Source organism: Natrix helvetica, assembly GCF_964273705.1.
Source record: "Natrix helvetica genome assembly, chromosome: 10".
NCBI classification, from domain to species: domain Eukaryota; kingdom Metazoa; phylum Chordata; class Lepidosauria; order Squamata; family Natricidae; genus Natrix; species Natrix helvetica.
The window spans coordinates 21,766,523-21,788,966 of record NC_138561.1 but is presented as its reverse complement, the minus strand read 5'-3'; the positions used below and the strand labels follow the sequence as shown (position 1 = coordinate 21,788,966).

Here is a 22,444-nt window from a genome sequence, read left to right as displayed (position 1 = left end):
GGAGAGGGAGGGGGGCGTGGGCGAGGCGAGGAAGATCCGGCCTCCCGCTCCGGGCCTCTTCACCTTCTCCGCCGGATCGGGATCCCTCCGCCCGCGGAATCCCTCCCACGTATAACGGCGGCGGGGGAAAAGCACCGCCCGGCAGCGTCGCCTCCTGGCGCGGAATTATTTGTCGCGCGCCGGGCGGGCAGCGGAGGAGGAGGAGGCGGCGGCGAGCGGGCGGCCACTGCGAAGGTGAGGAGGAGGACCTGCCGCCGCTGCCGCTGCTTCTGCTGCCTCCTCGCCTTCTTCCCCCTCGGCGGGCAAGGGATGGAGGGAGCCGGGCCGAGGCGGCGGCGGGAAGGAGGAGCCGCCCCCTGAGGAGAGCTTCGGCCCTCCCTCCCTGAGGGGGCTTCCCAGGCCCCGCCCCTCGCGCCCTCCCGGGCGACCCCGTGGCTCTGCCCCCCTTGCCCCCTCCCCGCCTCTTCCCCGGCCGGCCGGGCTCCCTCGGTGGGTCGTCGGGCGGTCGGTGGGTCGGCGAGGGCCGCGGGTGCGCCGGGCCAGCATGGTGGAGAAGCGCTGCCCGCGGCTGCAGCGCGAGAGCGTCTACCGCTGGTTCTCGGAGCTGCCGTCCCCGCAGCGGGTGGAGTTCCTGTGCGGCCTGCTGGACCTGTGCATCCCGCTGGAGCTGCGCTTTCTGGGCGCCTGCCTGGAGGACCTGGCCCGCAAGGACTACCACTCGCTGCGCGACTCGGAGATCAAGGCCAACAACGCGGCCGACCTGGGCGGCCTGACCAACCTGACGGACGAGGTGGTGCGCAGCAAGCTGCTTGTCTCGCTGGCGCTGCTGGGCTCGTCGCACCGCGAGGCGGCCGGCGTGCTCTTCCGCACTCTTACGCACCTCGACTCGGTCATCCACAACTACGGGCTGCAGCTCAACGAGGGCCGCACCGGCGATGAGTTCCTGCTGCTCTTCACCATGGCCTCCAACCACCCGGCCTTCAGCTTCCACCAGAAGCAGGTGCTCAGGCAGGAGCTCACCAAGATCCAGAGCCTCCTGGCCTGCACCGCCAAGGGGCCCCCCGCCGCCAACGCCGCTGCCACAGCCGGAGCGGCCGCCACCTGTCCCGGGTGCCACAAGGTGGGTCCGGGGCTGGGAGGCGGAGGGGAAGCAGGCCAAGCTTTTTGCAATGGCTGGAGGGGATGGAAGGGAAGCAGATGGTGGTTTATGGTGGCTGGAGGGGGTGGAGAGAAGATGGACCATGGTTTACGATAGGTGAAGGTGATGGAGAGAAGATGGGCCATGGTTTATGGTGGCTGGAGGAAATGGAAGGGAAAGCAGACCATCGTTTATGTGGCTAGAGGGGATGGAGAGAAGATGGACCATGGTTTACAGTGGCTGGAGGGGATGGAGAAGAAAGATCTCCAGTGTGTCCTGGGTCCTACACTCTGTCCCCTCTTTTGTGCCTGCAACTGTCTCTTGGCCACCACTGTGCCTCTTTCCACTGCCTTTCCCTTTAGAAAATGGCATCTCTCAGTCAAGAGTTGCATCTCCAATCTTTGGAAGAAGATACTGATGTGGCTAAGCTGTGCAGCTGTCCAACCTTTTGGGTTCAGAGATTGTAATATAAATGTTGGCCCCAGGCGCTGATTTGGGGCTTTTTTTCGGCTGACAGGTGGGGAGAGGCTTTTGTTTATTTTAGAAAAAGCAGCCTGGTCTTGTGAAATAGAGTTAGTAACCAGGAATTGAGACTGGACAGATGTTTTGGCCATCATCAGTGAGAATTGTTTAAAACTATTTCACAACTTTTGGTAGTTCATTGGAAGTATGCAGCATGGACCTACTAACGTTAATTTCCTTAGTTATCCTTCAAAAGTGTGTGAATTTTAAATGTCCTCAATGTAAAACTTTCAGTAAGTCTTTTTATATGTTTTTGGCGCACCTCATATTAGCGTTTGGTGCTTCAAAATAAGCAGAGATAAATGCTTTTAAATTTGCTGATGCAGAGATATAATTCAAGAAGGAAGGAAGTTGTACAGTTGTTTAATTCCTCAGAAGTGGCTTGAGGCAAGCATGTTGCTCTTGTCATTTGTGGTTTCGGTCCTCTAAAGGCTCTTCAGACTACACTGCATTTGGACTACACAAATTTGAACGTAATCTTCACAATCTTGCTTCGATACATATGTGGATTCTCCACCCCACCCCCCCTCCATTGGCTGTTCAAATTGAGAATATAGGGAAAACAGAGTTGGGACTTGAAGGTCCTCTGGTCCAAACCCCTGCTCAGGCAGGAAACCCTCTACCATTTCAGACAAATGGATGCCCAATCTCTTCTTAAAAACCTCCGGTGTTGGAATAAGGAACAGTGCAACTAGATCATGATTAAATTGGGGCACACTGATCTAGTAAGATCTGTAGTACTGTTAATACCTTCTATGTTATGTATTTCATCAAACAGAACTCAGTGTGAGGACATTTTTGTTACCATCCTGTGTGCTAAAGTATAAACTCCAGTGCTTAAACTGTCAAAAGTTAATACCCTGGGCATTTTTTCATTTCTCAAACAAAAACACAAAATTAAACATCAATTTACATAAGCAACTGAATCGTCCAACAATGCCTCAGATGCTGGTAGATATAAAGACTTGATTGAATACTTGTTTAATGCTGTTTGTAAGCATCTGCATCTAGCTTCATGTGTTTCTATAACAATCTATCTATGGGGATCAAAAAAGTAAGTCTAATTCATAGTTCAGGCTTTGCCAAATTCAAGCATTTTGAATGAGAGCTGGGGCTTGCATGAGTAGCCAGAAAATACACTGAGATGAACTGTGGCTTTTAAAGGGGAATCCCCAAAGTGGTGTGTAATATTTTGAACAAAGAGTACCCTGTAGGTATTATGTAAAACAAATTCTAATGTGTTCACACACCAGTTAACTCTTGACTGAATAAATACATTCAGTGGGACTTTGTGCTACAATTCTTTTTAGATTAGTATTCATTTCTGGTTTTAAAGATCTTTATGAGAGTCCACCTGAATCATAATAAACGTAAAGGATGGCATAATGTTTACAAAAAGAAAAATAAAGAAAATCGCATGTTAGGACTTGAGGAAAAATGGGCTAATTCAAAGAAAAAGTTCCATGCGGAACATGCTTAATTTGGTATTAATGAACCCTAAACCTGAAAGTCTCAAAAGAAAAAAGGGTGAATCAAATCAAGTTTGGGATGTTAGGCAAAAGCAGGCTGAGTTGACACATTTGATAAGTGTTCTTCATCACTAATCCTCCATAGGTTTTTCTCCTTTTCCCCCCTCTAGCTTCCTAGGTTTGGTAGTGTTTTGTTATATCATGGCTAGCTGATACAATGTTGAATTCCACACATCTTAAAAGTTGCCAAGTTTGAGAAACACTGCTGTAACTGATTTGATTAGTTTGTAAAACCAGTGTCTAAGTAGGTTTGCTTACTATTCCACAGAGGCATTAATGCTATATGGAGTTGAAATAAAATGATTGCGGGGATTATGAATAATCTTTGACATGATACATTTTTGTGCCTAGCACAACAATCCTTACTGCAGATAACTTTGTAGCCTAAGTTACATTGACAGCAAATCTCATACTTGCCTATTTTTATTTAACGTTGAAAAACCTTTGGAGTTCTTGCTATCTTGAATTATAAATTCCAATTTCTGCATGGTTGATGGACACGTACATCATTTGGAATAAAGTTTGTTTTCACTTTCACTTACTTAGCCATTGCAAGTATATTTGGTAAAAAGATAAAAAGGCTTCGATGGTTTTTTTTTTTTAAGTCTGTTTAGAGTGGCAATAGGGTCAGTTATGTATTGGAAATAAATGGTTTGCCCTGGGCATTAAAAGTGTAGTAATAGTGAATGGCCAGATGCAGCTCTGTGAATTGCCCCTGGGCTGAGGAATGGGAGAAAATGATGGGCTTGATACTGTATGGAAGGCATTTGATCTTGGCCAGGAGAAGTAAGAGAATCAAGAAGGCCTAGATGATGAACAGCAACCTGAGGCCAATTTTCAAACATAGATTAGGTCACCTAGCATCCTACCTTGGGCAGGCTAGCTCTGTTACAGAGGAAGTGGCATGTAGGGGACCTCTTTTGCCAGTGGTCTGCTTTTTTAAAAAACCCACCTACCTGTAGTAAAAAGGATTTGGAGTATATTGAGTTAAAAGAAATGTGTCCTGCTATAAAGCACATTTTCGTTACATTTCCTGCTGAGAAAATTCACACAATGTATCTGAGGCTATTGACTCAGCAGAAGCGGTTCTTAGATAGCTAAGTAGAACAACAGTTGGTATCTTAAGTGCAGCACTTGGAAGTACTTGGTCCTTTTTGGTCCATGTATTTGCTAGTCAGTCACCGGAATTACTTGGTTAGTGAAGTCTGTGAGACTAGGGCAAGATTTAAGTCTTTTCAAACAAAATGAAATGTGACAACCTCGGGACCTTGTCTGAGACACACAGCAGATAGTTTTGCTTTGAGAATTACTTTTAATAGAACGCAAATTAACATAGGTATAACAAAAATATGATCATTGATGTTCTGTAATGAGATTTGGGGGCCTGAAGATGCTTTCTAAAAGATAGCAAGTTGAAAATAAGAACGTTGTTTTAGAAATAACTGGACTTTAAGAATATTTTTAACTCACGTAAGCCAAATTGACAGGTTTGTTTTTTGTACTTTTTCTCTTACCTAGGTCACTCCGAGATCTGAGACCCCCATAAACCACGTGGTGGGTAACAGCTTAGAGAACGCACTCCACACATCAGCACATTCCATTGAGGAGTCATTGCCTAAGAGGCCTTCAGGGAAGCACTCCAAAGGTACATCCCAAAGTTTTGCTGAATATTCCTATTTGCGTGTGTGTGTGGGGAGAACATTCTCTGTCAGTTATGGTAGCCTTTGAGCAGGAAGTTTCTGTTTAATGGATGGGAGTGATTTATTACACGAGTTTCATTCATTTCCCCATTTGCCTTCAGAAGATCATTCTCATGGCCATGTAAGAATCTCTTTTCTTCAAGTAGCATGACTGTTAAGCTCTGCTACCTGCTATAGTTACACCACGCCACAAGAAAGGACAACAGATAGACTTGTCCCCGTAACTCATGCAGTGCAGAACCCTGTTGTGTTGAATTTTCAGTGCTTAAATGAGATTTCTCTCCTCCGCTGTAATTCTTTTGTTACGATATTGATTCATCTATTCAGGATTGGACTGTCCTATTGTGTGGAGATCTGACATTTCATTAAGCAAGCCTTATTGCTTGCACTTTAAAAGGGCATTGAGAGGCGTTAGAATTCGGTCTGACACGGCAGTACAAATGCTCTTTAAGGCTACACCTCAGAATATTTTGGAACCTCTAGATAAGAATGTTTCATATATGCAATTTAATTCAGATAAAAGATTCTTATAGCTGCTAAAGCAGTCATTCGTAATGGAAAACTGTGCTTGGTTTTACTATAGAAATAGACAATGTAGTATACTCTTTTTTTTCTGCTAGTTAGATATATGGATATAAGGCTTCCTAAATCACATTTTGAAACAAATAATCTGACAGTTTATTACTTATGACCAGGAAGTTTACTGTGTGCTGATGTTCTGAGATTTATCTGGAACACTAAATTAACATCCAAAAATATTGGAAACTATTCAGACATGTTGATCATGTGCAAAACACAAAAAACAGTCTTGCTTAAACATTCTAAAGAATCTTCAGTGATAATAGTTTACTTAAATCGTGCTTCTGGGATGAAATTAATTCAGTATTTGATCAAGTATGGACATTTCAACTCATATTATTTCGTTTCCCTGAAAACAATGCCGCTTAAATGAAAAGATCACAATTATTTATTCTTAGTTCTTGTACAAACAATTTTATTCTCTGTGCAGCATGCCTTTTTAGAACTTTACCAGATGTCTTGACCACAGCATATTTTCCAAAAGCATAGTGTGGGATAAAATACATTAAACCAGATGTTGAAATGAACTCTGCACTCCATAAGCTCTTACAATAGTTTAATGAAATGGCAAATCCATATGGAAGTATCCTTATGACTATCTCATTGTGTAAAGCTCAAATGACATTTCCAAAGTGTAGCTATGTTCTTATGAATTAACTGCAGGCCTTCCAAAATCACAGTGGTAAAGAAACCTGAGGTTTTATTTAAGGCAGCATATACGATTTTCTGTCCGTTAAAATATTTCACCAGTGTCAATGCTGTGTAGAGAAGAAGCCTCATCTACATTTTCCCATTAGCATTTATTCCAAAATATTGAAAGCAAAATTTACTGGATTTCGTAAGAATAACATACAAGCAGGAATTGCAAAATTGATATAGATTAGAATTATTCATTTATGGTGGGAGAAGGACATCTGTTTCTGCTTTGGAAGTATTGAGATGATTTTATGGATTATGTCCATATTCTAATGAAGATGCAGGTAGTCCTTGACTTATGACCACATTTGGGGCCCACTTTTTTGTTGCTAAGTGAAACATTTGTTAAGGGAATTTTGCCCCATTTTATGACATTTCTTGTCACAGTTGTTAATCAGTTGAATCACTGCAGTTAAGTTAGTAACACGGTTGTTGTCAGAAGGTCATCAGAGTTGATCACGTGATTGCACTTTTAAAATGTGAATATGAGTGTTGTCAGGTAATTCTATTTTTAATAAGATTGGCATTCATTATAACTAACTGACTATACAGTAGGAAACACCCTGTAACATTGACAGTTAATACCTTTTAGATTAACCTATCAACATATTCCTGCAGCTTCTCTCCTCAGGGCAGGCCTTTTGGAGTGAAAGTTATCACCGTGTGTCATTAGTTGAAGAAGGCAGTAAAGGGACTTGTTTAGCTGAATTGGAAATAAGCAACAGCTGTAATCCTATATCTCTCAACTGGAAAATATTTCTGATTTTGCAACTATACCCCGAAACAGCGTTTTGTGTTTTGTTTTTCTAAAGAAAAAAGAAAAGCAAGGGGAAAAAACAGCTGTTTTTCTGTACAACCACTTGTGTTACACCTCTTAGGAAAGACCATTGATTTATTGCATTACCTCACTGCATTGAGCATATCCATTTCATTAGTGTATCATACTTGTGCTATTTTTAACTAAGTTGAAGGGACAGTGCTGATGAAATTACATTATTTTGATTCCCAGCTGAAAGAAAAGCAGTATGGTCACAAAGACTGCTTGCAAAAAGCCCTCTGTGACTCTGTTGAACTACTTACAATTTTCAGGTTGTGATTGGATAAGGCTACCGATTAAATAATTTATTCTTGTAAACCGTTTATTAGGAATAGTTATGTTATATTTTGATGAGGGCGAGGATATCACCAGACCAAACTACTGTGTTCATTGTGCTTATGGCCACAACTGCTTTTTCAGGTGATTGGAGAAGGCGCTACCAGGGGAATCCAGTGGCTTTCTCGAAGTAAATGCTTGACAGGGGATGTGAATTGCCTTGAGACATGAAAGCAGCCAGCTTTTAATCTGAAAGAGGTGGCGGCTGATTATTTCAGGCCATTGCTTCCCCACACAAACAGCAATATGGACTGACCCCTAAGGAATATTGTTGGTTTAGTACTACTTATCAAAGCTCTTTTGAGTATAAATTACCCCCCCCCTCCTCTAATGCATACGATTGGTGATTTGGGCAGAGGGGGGTTGTTGCTGTTAAGATTGGAATTAATGTGTACAGTGTAGAATTGGCAAAAGAGGAAGAATATTTAGGGAGGGGAAAAAACAGTTTTCAGCAGTAGGTTAAATACTTAGCAGAAATGATTTAGGAGTTGAAATCCTTCCTAAGGAAATCCATGTTCATTTGAAATGCATGAAATCCCTGTCTTTTCACGGTTCTAATGTTGTTTGTCTCCGAATTTGAAAAGATTACCCCTGGAGGCACTGTCCTTGTTTCTGCATAATATTGTGCCTGCCTGTCATCTGGTCTGCCGCATCTTCTTCAAGGCTTACCTGTCAATCTTCATTGACCGTCACAGACCAAAGTTACAATGCAGTAATGCCAAAATAAAGAGTTTGCATGCAATTATGCAATTGTGCACTGTTCAGAGACAGAGGTTTGATGCCCGGGTGAAATAAGAGATGATGACAGGTAACAAAGGTGCTAAGTAGGCAGTCCTAAGCCTTCCCTAGATCCTAAGGAAGTTGCTCTTGACTGCTGTGTTATTCTGCAAGCCCTCCTGACGTCAGGAATCATAGGGCTCCAAACCAAGATTGGGCAATGTTGGCTTGCTAGTACAGAGACAGGTGAGGCGAGTCTTGCACCTCTTGGAGGGAGACACTTAGCTCAGGGCCTACGGGGCTCCTTCTTCCTCTGCTTCAGCAGACGGAGGAGTTTAGTTGCTTCCGAAAGTGGTACAGGTGCAAGCTGCCCACTCCCACCCTCCTTCGAAGTGGGTAAAAACATTCATCTCTACAAAATTCACAGGAAACTTTCATTGGAGCTTATTGGGGTCCAGTGTTCTGTAATGGGTGACTCAGTGCTTCAAGTCGGGGCAACTAATCTGCAGAAGGTTGTCCAGTCACTTGCTCCTACAGCTATTACAATTGTTGCCAAGCTTGGGGGAGGGGTGTTGCTTTCTGTCATTGTGTGTGTGTGGGGGGGGGGGGGTGTTTCTGCAATTATACTACAGTACCAGTATCATCTGGGGCAGGAGTATCAACTTGTGGATTTCAGTTCTCAAAATTGGCTGGTGAAATCTGGAAGTTAAAGTCTACAGATCTTAAAATTGCCAAGGTTGGATGCCTGTGCTCTAGGGCCTTTCTAATCTGTGTGTCTTCACTGTGAAACCAATGCGTACAGTAAGTGACTGCCTAAGTGCGACCCCATAGATTGGAATTCTATTGTGGTGAAGATACGGTCACTAGCTCAAATTAACTTGATAAGATATGTCAAGCATTATTACAGAAATTCAAGTATATTGAGATCAAAGGATCCTAAGGACATTATTTGATTGACTGATTGATTTTTAAAAAGAGACAGAACAGTACCTATTATTGTTTTTGTAGTTGATGTAGAGGGTGTGAACTTGCAGGTTATATCCTATTGTAGACCTAGTTTACATTTTTTCCCTTGAAGATTGAAAGACATAGGCTACTTAGTTCTAATCTAGGCCAGTAGAATATTTTTTGTTGAAAAAATGTATGTGGTTTTTGATAAGTCTACATACATAAACTAGTATATACAACCCAGTTATCTGGAGAACATTTTTAAGAATGTCATTTAACTGACAGCATAATAAATTAAAGTCCGGCTATTTGTGCAAAAATAATGTTCATCGGAGTTTTAGTTTCCTGTCCCAGAGATTACTCATGTCATCAAAATAGCAGTTATGTGTTTTTCTCATAATTCCCAATATGCTTAATGGGCATTGTGGTTATCTTAAGATGCTGACTTCACTACTTGTCTAGTCACTGAACTCCCATTTTGTTTTGATTTTAACTTTTTTTAATATTGAAAGGAAACCAAATAATAAAAGATGCCCAAGATCTTTTAATCTTGAACCTGCTTTTGGAAATACATGAAAAAGTTATTCACAGTCTGAAAACAAAAAGGAATGAAGTTGTGGAATCAGGCAGGAAATTAAGTCTATTAGTACTGTAAATTGGAACTGAATGTTGTCCACATGTTGTCCACATGTGTGGAGTTTAATGGGTTTCCAATGTGTGTTTCATGAATCTATGGTTACATTTGTGGCAGAAAGGTAATAACTAGATACATTAGCATTGCCATCCTTGTATAAGTCTCTCTGGTGGTTCTCTCACATGTAGCATCTTCCTGGTGTAAGAACAGAGAAAAAGAAGTAAGAAATGGCAATTGTGACGAGTTTCTGTTGCTACAATATTTTATTAAAAATTCATTCTGGCAGATCAGAGCCAGACAAAATATTCCCCTTTACTGTGGCCATTTTACAAAGCTGCTAAATTTCTGTTTCTCGCATTTTATGGTGGAATCCTTATAAAAACTAGGTATAAAACAAGTTGAAATATTAGAGAATACTATCCTATTTTCCTGTCTAAACGTGTTATCTCGTTGCCTGTTCATTAGTTTACCTTGGCTAGGAACAATTCTGAACTACTGAACGTTCAAAATTGCCCATATTTTCATATATATCTATATGAAACTGTATTTCTGTTCTCTTGTGTCGAAGTGCTAATGAAACCATGTGACACTTTTAGGGATAGCTAGTGCAAAGTTAGTAATATGGATACACTTCTCTTTTTCTCAATCAAGCAGCTATTTGATGTCAATCAAACAATTATTCTATATTCTTTCAAAACTATTCAGTTCTTTCTTGGTATTAGGGTGCCTATGATGTGGTTATCTAAATAATAATTGATTTACAGCACTTGCTTACTGAGGGCATGATCTGTTTTCCTATTAGTTCAATTTCTGATAAAGGTTTAGGTGGAAACTACCTCCTATGAATTAAAAGATGAAAAATAACATTAAGAGCATTTAATTATGACACAAATGTAAGCATTAATCCAGTTGATGCTTCAACTGGATTCAGTTCATATGACTTTTCTGCAGAAAGATAGAATAAATAGGAACTTTAAAGGTTTTTAAACTGTTAATTTACCACATAGGGAGAAAATGTCTTTTGAGCCAAGTGAGAAAGAACATAATGGGAATGTTAGTTAGGAAAAGTGCTTTTAAACAATGTTAGCTTTTCCAAGCGAGATTAATATTCGGTATACACACATGGGTATTTTTAAACTTGTTCTTTGTAGCTGCTGGCATGTTATTCAGCAAACGTTAAAAATTCTTGCTCTAGGGGATAATCAACTCTTGTTTCAAAGATGAGCATTTTATACACATTAAAAACCTTTAAGGCACTGACTGTGGCATTTGTGTGTTGCCTGCCTAAAAAATATTTAGCCCATCAGATCTGGCAAAAGAAGCATGCTGTGGGTCCCATCTGTTAAGGAGTTGGCAGGCCCAAGGAGGTTGCCTTTTCTGCCATGGCACCCACCTTATGGAACATTCTCCATCCCACCCCACCCCAAGTGAGGTCAGTTCTATCTCTTGTTCTCCTGAAGTCCCTCAAGACCTGGCTGGGGACCTGAGGGATCTTGAGATGGCTCCCTTGCTGACCTGGTCTGCTGGTTGGGTCTTCTTTCACAAAGCAGCAGAAAAGGAGAGCTGGCAGTACAATTAGCAAATGTATTGTTTCATGTTTTGTAAGGTCTAAGGAGCCATCTTGGTTTTTGAAGCTAGAACTCGCCATTCAAATTCAAACACTTGGTGAACCTATCCCAAAAGTGCTTTTTCCAAAAGGTACCTGGACTGTCTAGATTTTGTTTTCTTTGAAAACATTTCGCTTCTCATCCAAGCAGCTTTTTTTTTTTTTTTTTCAAAGGAAAAAAACAAGACCGTCCAATTGTCTTTTGGGAAAAGTACCTTTGGGACAACTGTGACCTGGACGATTGAGAATCTCCATAGACACCTCGGCAAACCTGGTTCCATGACTTTGGGTTGCTTGTACCTACTCGCATGTGGCATTAACAAAAAGCATCCAGGCATCATGGATGGAATTTGCCATCCAGGTGTGGGCCAGTAGGAGTAATCGCGGATGCCTGCAGCCCTCTCTGCTTTTCAAGCAAAGAGAATAGGCCTGTAGCCCTTCCATATGTAACACGTATTTCTTTTTCTTAACAGTGAGCGTCGAAAAGGTGGAATTAAAGGGATTATCACACAAGAAGAATGATAGGATTGTTGACTATTCTTTTGAGGTGAGTATCAAAGATTTACAAGGAAATACAAGTGAGATGAAGGAAACCAGATGTGGAGCATTCAGCATGCTTTCTTTAAAATAATAGTTTGCCTCTCAAAACATATTATATTCAATTTTACATTACCTCTGATTCCAAAATTATGTGGCTTGGACATTTACCACTTCATGTTGTAGGAAATAGTCTGCTTGTACCTTTTTTTTAATGAAAGGACTTTAATTATTCATTTACATTCAAGATGTGCTAAAAGAACGTCAATCATTTGCTCATCACCCAGTCTAATTGTGTACATACAAGGAGAAACGTGCAGCACTCACGCCATAATAAGCGTTTCTAAAGAAACCATGATAAAGCAGCGATACAGCAATTGTGCCCTCCTGTTAAATAATAACTCATTAAAGTTGTTGGGTATCTATCTCGTGCCTTGAGGTTAATCATACAAAATGCAGCGAGAAAAAAAAAATTGGAAGATTTTGAATATCTAAAACTAAAAATAATACAATATGATAATTGAGCTCTATTCACAGGATAGGGAAAGTCCCGTAATTCCCGTGATTTTGTTTTGATATATTTAGACTACACATTCCATCCCCTGAGAGTCTAGCCTGAGGGGCAAGACAGGCACCAACTGGCCTCTCTAGTCTGAGAGCCTAAAAGAAGGAAAGGTGTGCATTCTGAGCTTTAATTCAATCTGCAGAAACAGATTTCCAAGGAAAAGTGACCCCTGAACCTCTGCAGAACTACCTTACTTCACAGGGACACATACATAACATGAATATTATGAAAGCTAACAGAAACTGGGGGGTGGGGGTGGATTTTGAGGGCACTTTTCTTTCTTACAAATATCTGGAAAAGCAAGCAAAAAGCCACGTAAATGGAGCCACAGTTAAACGCGTCCAGAAGTGTTATTCTTCCCCCTGCATGCTGTGTGTGTGTGTGAAAGAGGGGGGAGAGCGCGCGCCAGGGGAAGCAAAAGAAATCAACAAAACCCCAGGAAGAATCGACGCTGCCTGACCATTTTTGTTTCTCAGTTTAAGTTAAGCAAAGGCTGGAAAAAGGAAATTCCTGAATTACGTAATGTATTTTGAAACTCTTTCCTCCCATCAGTGCTTTTGGCAGTATCCTCAGGGCTGGAAAAATGCATGCATTTTGGTGGTTAATATAGTGTGGAAACATCCTGCTCATCTCTTCCCTGCTTGTTTTTAAAAAGGATAGTGGCAGTATTTCCCCACCTGTCCCCTAGATACGATACGTGCAAAACGCACACTGGGTTCGCCTATGTCTTGTATTCTAAGTACGGGTGGATTCAGTTAATCACTCAGCTTCTATGGCAGGGGTGTCCAAACTTGGGAACTATAAGACTTGTGGACTTCAACTCCCAGAATTCCCCAGCCAGAGTTGAAGTCCACAAGTCTTAAAGTTCCCAAGTTTGGACACCCCTGTTCTATGGACTTTCAAGAGGTGCTCTCAGACAGCTGGTTGAACTTGCAGGGAGAAAAAGATGCAGATTTAGGGGGTTTGGTACATCCTCTTACAAATACACACACACACACACACGCACAGCTCAGGAGCTTGTGTCATCTCTTGATAGGAGTCTGGAACACATCAGATGCCCATGTGCGAGCTTTGAAAAGGGTTAGGGTTAGGGCACTATACAAGTAGTCTCAACAATCACAATTGGGACCAAAATTTCCATTGCTAAGCAGTTATTTTAAGTGTTAAATGCCTGATTTTATGACTTTTTTTGCCATGGTTGATAAGCAAATCACTGCGGTTGTTAAGTGAATCATGCGGCTATTAAGCGTACCTGGTTTCCCCTGTTGACTTTGCTACCAAAATGGCCAGTCTCACCAATACGAGATCAAATATGCTTCTAAAGTACATTTTGTTAATTTGAAGAAAAGTTTTGTATTCTGATCTTCGATCAGGGGTAGTAAATATATACAAGAGAGCAACAAAGGGATACGTTGCCCACCGTCTTTTGATTACAGTACTATAAAAATCAATGAAGAAAACAAGGATTGCTGTAGAATATCCCACTATGCTAATTTTTACACGGCACACGTGAGAGGCCTGGCCATTGCCATGTTTTTAAAATGAACATTAAAAATTAATGCCGATTAATAAACCCAAGCCAATTTTTTTGCTTTGTGCGGTGGTGGGATAAAAGCATCCTGCCAGTGGAATTGTTTAAGTCCACTTTGGGGAAAACATTGTAATCTTCAGAAGCACAGGCAGAATTGCCCCACTGTACAAGGCTTCAGTCCAGCCCCGTCCGTCTGACTGACCGTCCATTCTAAAGTTGCTTGATGAAGGTGAGCAAAGGTTTCTTGTTTCCTTAGGTCTTATGGTCTGATTCTTCAGTGACAGTGGTAACGAAGTCTTCTGCCGAAGTGACTGATTTCATTTCAAAGGTAAAATGATTTTGTACAATTGGTGTTTTTAAGGTACATTTGGAAGCACATATAACTATACGCTGTATCTTGCACAGCTTCTTTTAAAAGAAATAGAATTAATAAAATTACTTTTTGCATGCTATATGTCAGTTTCATATTGAATATTTTAAGTAATCCATGTGCTGCTATGACAAGCAGTGCAGTACAGTACCAATAATAAAAGCCGACCTTTTCTTTCTTAGTTAGGTCAGTTGTGTCCAGAAGAAAATTTGGAGAAATTCATTCCTTTTCTAGCTGGTCCAGATTCATTTTACTTAGAAAGAAGCCATATGGACTTGGAATCAGATCTTAGGTATACTTTGAACTTGTTTCTGAAATTTGTCTGGGTGCGGGTGTGTGACTTTCAATTATTATTTTATTGTTCAGTTAATGAATTGAACTATTTCAGTAAGTAATAATAACTCTGATTTAATTGCCATTGTTTCATCACTTGCTTCGGTTGCAGTTACTTAGTAATAGTTTCTTAGCACAAATTATGAAACCCTGCTTAGATTCTCATATGGCTCATCTACCTTTAGGTTCTCACACCCTGCTTTCATTAACAATGCCCAGTTCTGTAATTCTGTACCAGAGTCCTCACACAATTCTACTCTGTAGGAATTCATACAGTCCCCTTGGGGGAGCTGCTGGGGGGAGAGAGGGGGGGGGTTGTTGGTCCCTTGGAAGTGCATAATTTCAGACCCAGATCTAGCTTCCTAATTAGCGCTATGCAGGATTAGGTTTAATAGGTCTTCCCTTTGAGAGGCCTACCATTGTTTTAATTGCAATTGCTTTGGCAAAATGACAAAAATACATGCACTCTAGAGTTACTTGAGAAGTTTCCCAGATAAAGCAAGCTTTGAAAAGGGAATAAAAGTAAGAAAAACAACTTGGAGGGACAACTTCAGATGGGAAGAACAAAAAAAAAAAAGGGGGGGGGAAAGAGGGTTATTTCAGGAAACAAGAAGGCTTTGAGATGACTGAAGCTGATAAGAGCCAGACAAGTGAGAATCACAGGACGGATCACTCTGAAGCATTTTATTTATTTAATTAACCTACTGTACATGTAGCGGAGTTTGAGAAGCTTGTACTAGATTTGGGAACGGACAGGAAGCTGTTGCAAACAACTTAAAAAGAGATATTGTGTGGGTAGAGTAATAAGAAAAATGAATAACTTTAGCAGAAAAAATAAATCTTAAGGGCCAGTTGCATTTGGTAAGCCAAATCTGCTTAAAAAATAATAGTAGCCATCAGCGGAAAGCCAGAGTCGAAACAATTGAAACTCCTGTATAGCTGGCAGAAGCAATTAATTAAATTACACGAGCAGTATTATTTGCTTACATGAAATATAATGGGCAAGAAAGTTTTAGTCTGACCACTTATAAGTAGTCCTCGATTTATGACCACAGCTGGGGCTGGAACCTCTGTCCCTAAGTGATGCTGTTAAGCGAATCACGGGTCGTTAAGAGATTCGGACTTTATCTCTTAACACTGTCACAGTTCCAAGTGTGAGGAACAGTGTCCTTATAACGGTCACTGAACAAATGGTTATTAGTCGAGGTCCACCTAATTCTAAATCAATTGTCTTGGCAGATTTAACTCATAGATAAAGAGGATCGTGGCTGTTTCATGAATCTGTCCCCAGTTGTCTCTTCAGTGACTTCAATACTTCATATATTTGTAATTTCCTAATGAGTTCTGTGCAGTGCGACTTCATTTTTGAAGTCTTGGTTTTGCTTGGTTTTGCCTGAAGTTAGGAAAATATCATCCATCACAATAATTTTGCAGGTATTTGGCATCCTTACCGTCCCATATCTGGAAAAATGACCACGTCAAGAAATTTTTCAGCACTTCATGTCACTCCCCACAATATCAGAGTTCAAGTGAGTTTAAAGAGCAAATGCCACCTCAACCCTCCCCTAAAATGGGTGTGTGTGCATGTTTCTGTATATGTATATATAAAAAGACAGTCAAATAATAACTCTCTAAATACTGTGATGTCCTTGTTTTTAGGTCCTGGCAATTCTTCCCTTTACAAAGTGGGTACGACGCTAGTTGCCTCTGGAAGGTGAGGTGAATTTAGGGAGCGGGTAGAATGCAGAAAAATTGAAATGTTGTTCCGCTTCCTGTGTAATGAGGGGAAATGGCTTTGGCTAATTCCCAGTCAGCCTCCTTGTTTTGATGAATTTCATACTTTGTATTCATATGAGAACTTCTTATTGCTCACATTACATTGACCCCCTCGTTTGAACAAGGCTCCCTCCCTGCCCTGCTGAGGTATTTTCGTTTCTGCTGGCTTTTATTCCCGTTTCCAGCAAAAAACACCCCCATAGTGAGCAGTGGGTTCGCTTAACAACCACAGCATTCACTTTATGGCCATTGCAAAAAGGTCATATCTTCGGGTTCAGCCACGCGGCCTGCTTTACGACTGTCGCGACTCATGGTAGTAATTGCGGGGGCTCAATTACAGTCGTACCTCGAGGACTATCTGGGGTACCCATTACTTCCTAGGGAATGCTTCATTCCTATCTGGCTTTCCTCCTCTCTTACAGGCCCATCTGTGGGGTTGCAGGTGTCCAGGCCGCCCAGAACAGTCTTCAGCATCACCTGCCTCATCCGGGCGCAGCAGCCATTGCCCTCTCCCACTGCTCTCATTCAGGTGGGGCTGGGCCCACGTTAGCATGTAGCCGCAGCCAGAGAGAAAACTCTTCCCCTGTTTTAATGGCTCCGAGTCCACAAAACCCACAGGCCCAGGAGCAAAACGGAATTTTAGATTGGCTGCGAAAACTGCGGTTGCACAAATACTATCCGGTTTTTAAACAGTTGACAATGGAGAAGGTATGATGCAGGCCTCACCAGAAGAATTTAGTGTTTTTTTTCTGTTTCTATTTTTCCCCATCCCTTCCCCATCCTCCCCGTGCCTGCCCTTCCCTTCCCGACTCAGTTTCACCATTCACAAACTGTTATTTCTAGCAAGCAGAATTTCTCAATAATCTGGAAAGTTATTGGTAAAGCCAGCGTAGGCTTAACTTAGAGGAATACTACTTTTGAAATGGCTTAGTGAGAAGTAGTTAAAATGTAGTACTTCTTTGCAGAAGGATGTTGTAAAGCTACGACCATCTTATTCTGATTTAAAAACGATAGTGGGGTGCCCTCTGGTGAAGGTGAATTATGCCATTTAGACCCAGAGCAGCTCTAATGGGCATCTTCTAGTAATCCGAGTATTTTGGTATACCTTTAGCTATAAATTGAATTTAGTTCAAGGCTGAGTTTAATCTCTTTAATATTTTTCTCTTCTTTATTGGAATATATCCCCGTTCATTATACCTGCCTTAGTATCCTCAATTTCACAACTACTTTTATGTTTAGAAAACATGCTGATTATTTGTCTTTCTCCACAAGTTCTTGAGCCTCACCGAAGAAGATCTTAATAAGTTTGAAACACTCACCATGGGAGCAAAGAAGAAACTCAAGACGCAGCTGGAATTGGAAAAGTAAGTATCAGCCGAAGAAAGACAAGCAGTTTTCCTCTCTCAGGGTGATTTGTAACTAGTACTAAATACATTTGTTTTTTAAGACATCATTCCCAACAACTTAGGAATGTAGTGTACATTCTTAAAAAAGAAGTGGGACAGATTTGATCTTGGATTTTTTGGGGGGTGTGTGTGTCATTCGATTTCTGTTACAGAATGTTCTGTAGCCAGTTCACTCCTTAACTTACAAAGACAATGCTGTCACTAAGCAACACAGTTGTAAAGTATTTGTCGATGGTTATGCTGGCCATCCGATTGCCATTGTCCAAGAGGACATCATGTGACCACAACGTCCGACTTCTGCCAGCTTCCCCATTGACTGAATGGGAAGCCGGTGGGGAACACTGAAAATCGGGGTCACGTGACTGCAGTGTTGCCCCTAATAGTGAGCCAGGCTCCATGCACCTGAGTTGGAGTCACGTGACGGTGGGAATGAGGTAATGTCTGGAAGTACGAGGACCCGTCAGAAGTTCCTTTTGTGCAGGCTCATTGCAACTCTGAACTGCCCTCTGAAGGATCTGTACCTGTACCAGCTCTGGATGATCCCATGCTCACAGAAAAAGCACCTATTAATTGGTGTTGGGAAAGGGGTTACCCATGGATACGCATCTGAAAAATTGCAGTCTGGCTAGGAGGCATGACGATTGTATTCAAGTGTTTTCTCAACCTTTTCTTAACGGCAGAGAAAAGTCAGAGAAGCGGACCATGAACCCAGCCCCCTCCCCATCGGTCAGCTCTGGGGTGGCCAGAGTTCCTCCCACCACTCACATCAACCCCATACAGAGCATTCATGGGAACCATGCCACAGGTAAACGGGTCCCCCCGTCAGATGAGTGCGCTTCCCCCAATAGTGCTGTCTGGAGCCGTTCCTCACCTTCCTCTTAAGGGAGGTGGGGAGCTTCCCTTAGAAAGCAGCTCGCATAATCGCAGCCCTCGCCTTCTTGTTTCTGATGAGGATTTCTGCTTCTCTCCCCCAAGAGCTGCACGTGGACGTGGATCAGACCGTCTCCACCACGCCCCCCCGGGAAGGCAGTTCCTCGGAGTCCTCCAGCTCGTCCTCCAGCCCCATGGGCATGCAGCCCCGGGAAGAAAGCTCGGACAGCGCCGAGGAGAACGAGAGGCGTAAGGGCCCTTACATTCTGTGGCAGCCCCTGGGCCTTCCTGGGCCGGTGTGCTGCAGCTGATCCCGTTTGCCTTGCAGGTGTGGAGATCCACCCGGAGCCCTCGGAGAAGGAGAAGCCAGTCATGATCCTGAATCACTTCGGCTCCAGCTCGGCCCGGCCCACCGCTCAGGTTTTGCCCGTACAGAACGAGTCGGGGTCTAGTCCGACGGCTCACCACTCCTTGCCAGGACAGATGACGGCCACTCCGATTCGAATATTAAACTCTATGCACAAGCCCGAGCGTGGAAATGCAGACCTGAAGCTCCTTTCTTCACCTATGCACTCGCTTTTACCTTTAGAGGACAGGACGAAGTTCCCAGGCGGGCCCCCCCAGAACAGCGTCAAGATGGAGAAGAGCTTTGGAAACACCCTGGCGGATCGGATCCCGGTGCCTCCACATCAGCCCCTGCAGGTGCTCTCGGCGGTCCCTGAAAATGGCCCCTCCACGCCTTCCATTCATTTCGGCCTCCGATCCAAATTGGTCCACGCGCCCGCACTGGACCGAATGGCGAAACCATCCCAGCCCCCGGGCATCCTGGTGGAGACCAGCACCACGGCCACCGTCACCTCAAGCACGGTCTTCCACATGGCACGCCCCCCCATTAAGCTGCTGGTCTCCTCATCTGTGCCCACCGATGCCACCCTGGCGGGGCAGCCGTCCTGCTCCAACAGTATGCAATTCAGCGTCTCCCCAGCAATAATCAGCCCCCGGACGGCTCTGTACACCGCCAACACCAAAGTGGCCTTTTCCGCCATGAGCGGCATGCCGGTGGCCCCCATGCCCAGCAGCACCTTCTGCGCAAACAGCAACCCTGCCGTGTCTTCCAGCAGCCACCTCGCCACCTCCTTCGCCAACATGGGCAGCCTGCCCAGCTGCCCCCCTCCCAGCTCCAGCCCCACGCTGTCCTCGGCTGCGGAGAACAGCTTCTATGGTGGGGGCGGCTCCGCGGGGAACCTGCCCGTCCCCAACCAGAACAATCACCATCACCACCACCACCAGCATCAGCAGCCGCCTAGCTGCATGGTCTGCAGTTCCTGCGGCTGCAGCGGGAACTGCGGCTCCAGCGGCATGACTGTGAGCTACACAAACTACTTCCAGCACCCCTTTTCAGGGCCGTCCATGTTTACGTTCCCCTTCCTGCCCTTCAATCCTCTGTGCAGCAACGGCTACGTCAACCCCCAGCAGTACAACAGCAGCTCGGCCTTCCCCATGGTCCACTCTCCGTACAGCAGTGGTCCCACACCGGACTCCCTCATGAGCGGACAGTCCGCCTTTGCGGTGCCCCCCATGCAGAGCTTCATGGCCGGCACTGCAGGGGTGTACCAGGCCCAGGGGATGGTGCACAACAGCGGTGGCTCGGGACACAAGAAGCCCGGGAACCTCTCCTGCTACAACTGTGGAGCCAGCGGCCACCGAGCTCAAGACTGCAAGCAGCCACCGATGGATTTCAATCGACAAGGTGAGGAGGGACGTGGCTTGTCGGAGGTGGATGGATGGGGCTGCCCCCCAAAAAGGCAGTCGGGGACTGTGGTTCTGGGCACTGTGGTTCTGGGCACTGGGAGGGGCAAAGAACCCTGTTGAAAATGCAAGTGTGAATTTGCCGTTCTTTGCCAGATTTTATCCAGTCCCCGAATGTCCCTAGTAGAAGCATTGGTCTGTGGTTGTGAAGGACACAGCCTGGAGTGCAGAAGGCCTGGGTGCCAGTCCCACATTCTCTGCCCTGTCTACTTCAGAAGGTTATCATGAGGACCAGTCTCCTGAACTCAGAAGAAAGGCAGAATATTAAAAATCATTTTTTAGCATTCTGTAGAACAGGAGCAGCTGAAGGGTCTGGCCTGGGGAGGCTGAGATGGGAAGGCAGTCAGTGTAGCCCCCAAGATAGCAAGAGCACTTGGACTTATATACCGCTGCACGGTGCTTTATAGCCCACTGCAAGCGGTTGATAGAGTCAGCCTATGGCTCCCCAAACAATCTGGGTCCCCATTTTACCCACTTCAGAAAGATGGAAGGCTGAGTCAACCTTGAGCCTGGTGAGATTCAATCTGCCAAATTGCAGTCAGCAGAAGGAGCCTGCAGTACTGCCCTCTAACCACTGCAGCTCATAAGGATGTCTCGACTTCCTTCAGAAAACGGTCTATAAGATGAACAATTACAGGGAGTCCTTGACTTACAACCAATTATTTAGTGGCTGTTTGAAGTGACTTGGGAACAGTCCTCACACGTACAATGCGCGTAGCACCCCCACCTTCCTGTGATCAAAATTGGGACGCTTGGCAATCAGCACGTATTTACGATGGGGGGGTGGAGCTTCCTGGGGTCATGTGATCCCCAATTGCAACTTTCCCAGCTGGCTTCCGCTAAGAAAAGTCAATTGTGGAAGCCAAGATCCGCTTAACGACCGCAGGTCTCATTTGACAACTGCAGGGATTCACTCAACTAAAAGTTGTAAAATTGGCCATGACTCACTTAACAACTTCCTTGCTTGGCAGTGGAAGTTCTGTTCCCAATTGTGGTTGCGAGTCGGGGGCTGCCTGTATTGTGTCCCCAATACCTGAAGAATCTATGAATCTGAACTGGGATTCTTACAACCTGGATTGCAAAACTGTGCTAATTGAACCTTCCTTCTTTTTCCTTCAGGTACATTTCGGTTAAAATACGCTCCCCCGGCTGAGAGTTTAGAGTCCACGGACTGAGCTTAACTTCAGATGCAATATTTTGTGATGGCAAAATGGCCATGAAATAATTAGGGAACTTCAGATTGGGAGTCTATCTGTTGAGCTTATTAATGTTATTTTTTTAATCCAAAGGTGCTCTACTTCAACCCTAGGAAGGAACTGAAACTTTAGGAGAGGGGGGCGGGGGGGGGGGTTTCCAAGCCCCCCTTTTTTTCCTGAATTGCCAAAACAGATTTTAACGTTGGATCTCCCCGAAGATAGGCGAGACTGGCCAAACTGTCTTTTCTTGTTGTATAGAAACTGCTGCACTTTTGCCGAAGAATGTTGCCATAATTTCACCTTCCATGCTGGAAAATTAAACTCCTGGGCAGCTACGTTATAATCTGGAGTTGGAGAGAGAGCTAAAGGCCGGTGGTGCAACCGTTGCCATTCGCCTGCTGGACGCTCGGAAGCTAGTTAAACATATCTCCTTTTAATTTTCTTCCTCTCAAAATAAATCAGGCACTACACTCTGGGATTTTAATGGGTTGCACTACGGAAGAATGTATAATTCTGTTCTGACTATCTGCACTTCTAGCAAACTGAGGTCAGGGGAAGAGAGATTGGAAGCAGGTACCAGCAGGCTACATGGTCGTCTAATAAAGGAAAAATCATAACCCTCTTTTTCTTCCCAAAGAACAGAGGTGAATGCTTCATTCTGGAAACAGTTTTATATACCACGTTGGTCAGCAATTCCTCTTAATGTAGGACTAACCAGCAGTGGATTAAACTTAAGTCTCCAAGGGTCTAGTGCCAGAGACTCAGTGGTATTTTTTTTTTAAATTCTCTTCTACGATTTAAGGAAGTGTTAACAATTCAGCGGTTTCTG

The 22,444-nt window shown here is 43.7% G+C and overlaps 1 protein-coding gene across 1 annotated transcript; it reads left to right on the top strand.

Annotated features, from left to right (window-relative positions):
- Positions 1-14: 14 nt before the first annotated feature.
- ZCCHC14 (zinc finger CCHC-type containing 14) lies at positions 15-22,391 on the top strand. The gene is made up of 13 exons (XM_081963135.1): positions 15-1,120; positions 4,708-4,834; positions 11,696-11,769; positions 14,112-14,183; positions 14,408-14,517; positions 15,993-16,087; positions 16,218-16,272; positions 16,757-17,042; positions 17,607-17,698; positions 18,421-18,545; positions 18,716-18,859; positions 18,939-20,360; positions 21,539-22,391. Exons 1-13 carry the CDS (start codon positions 545-547, stop codon positions 21,592-21,594), a joined length of 3,234 nt encoding a protein of 1,077 aa, XP_081819261.1. The 5' UTR covers positions 15-544; the 3' UTR covers positions 21,595-22,391.
- Positions 22,392-22,444: the final 53 nt, after the last annotated feature.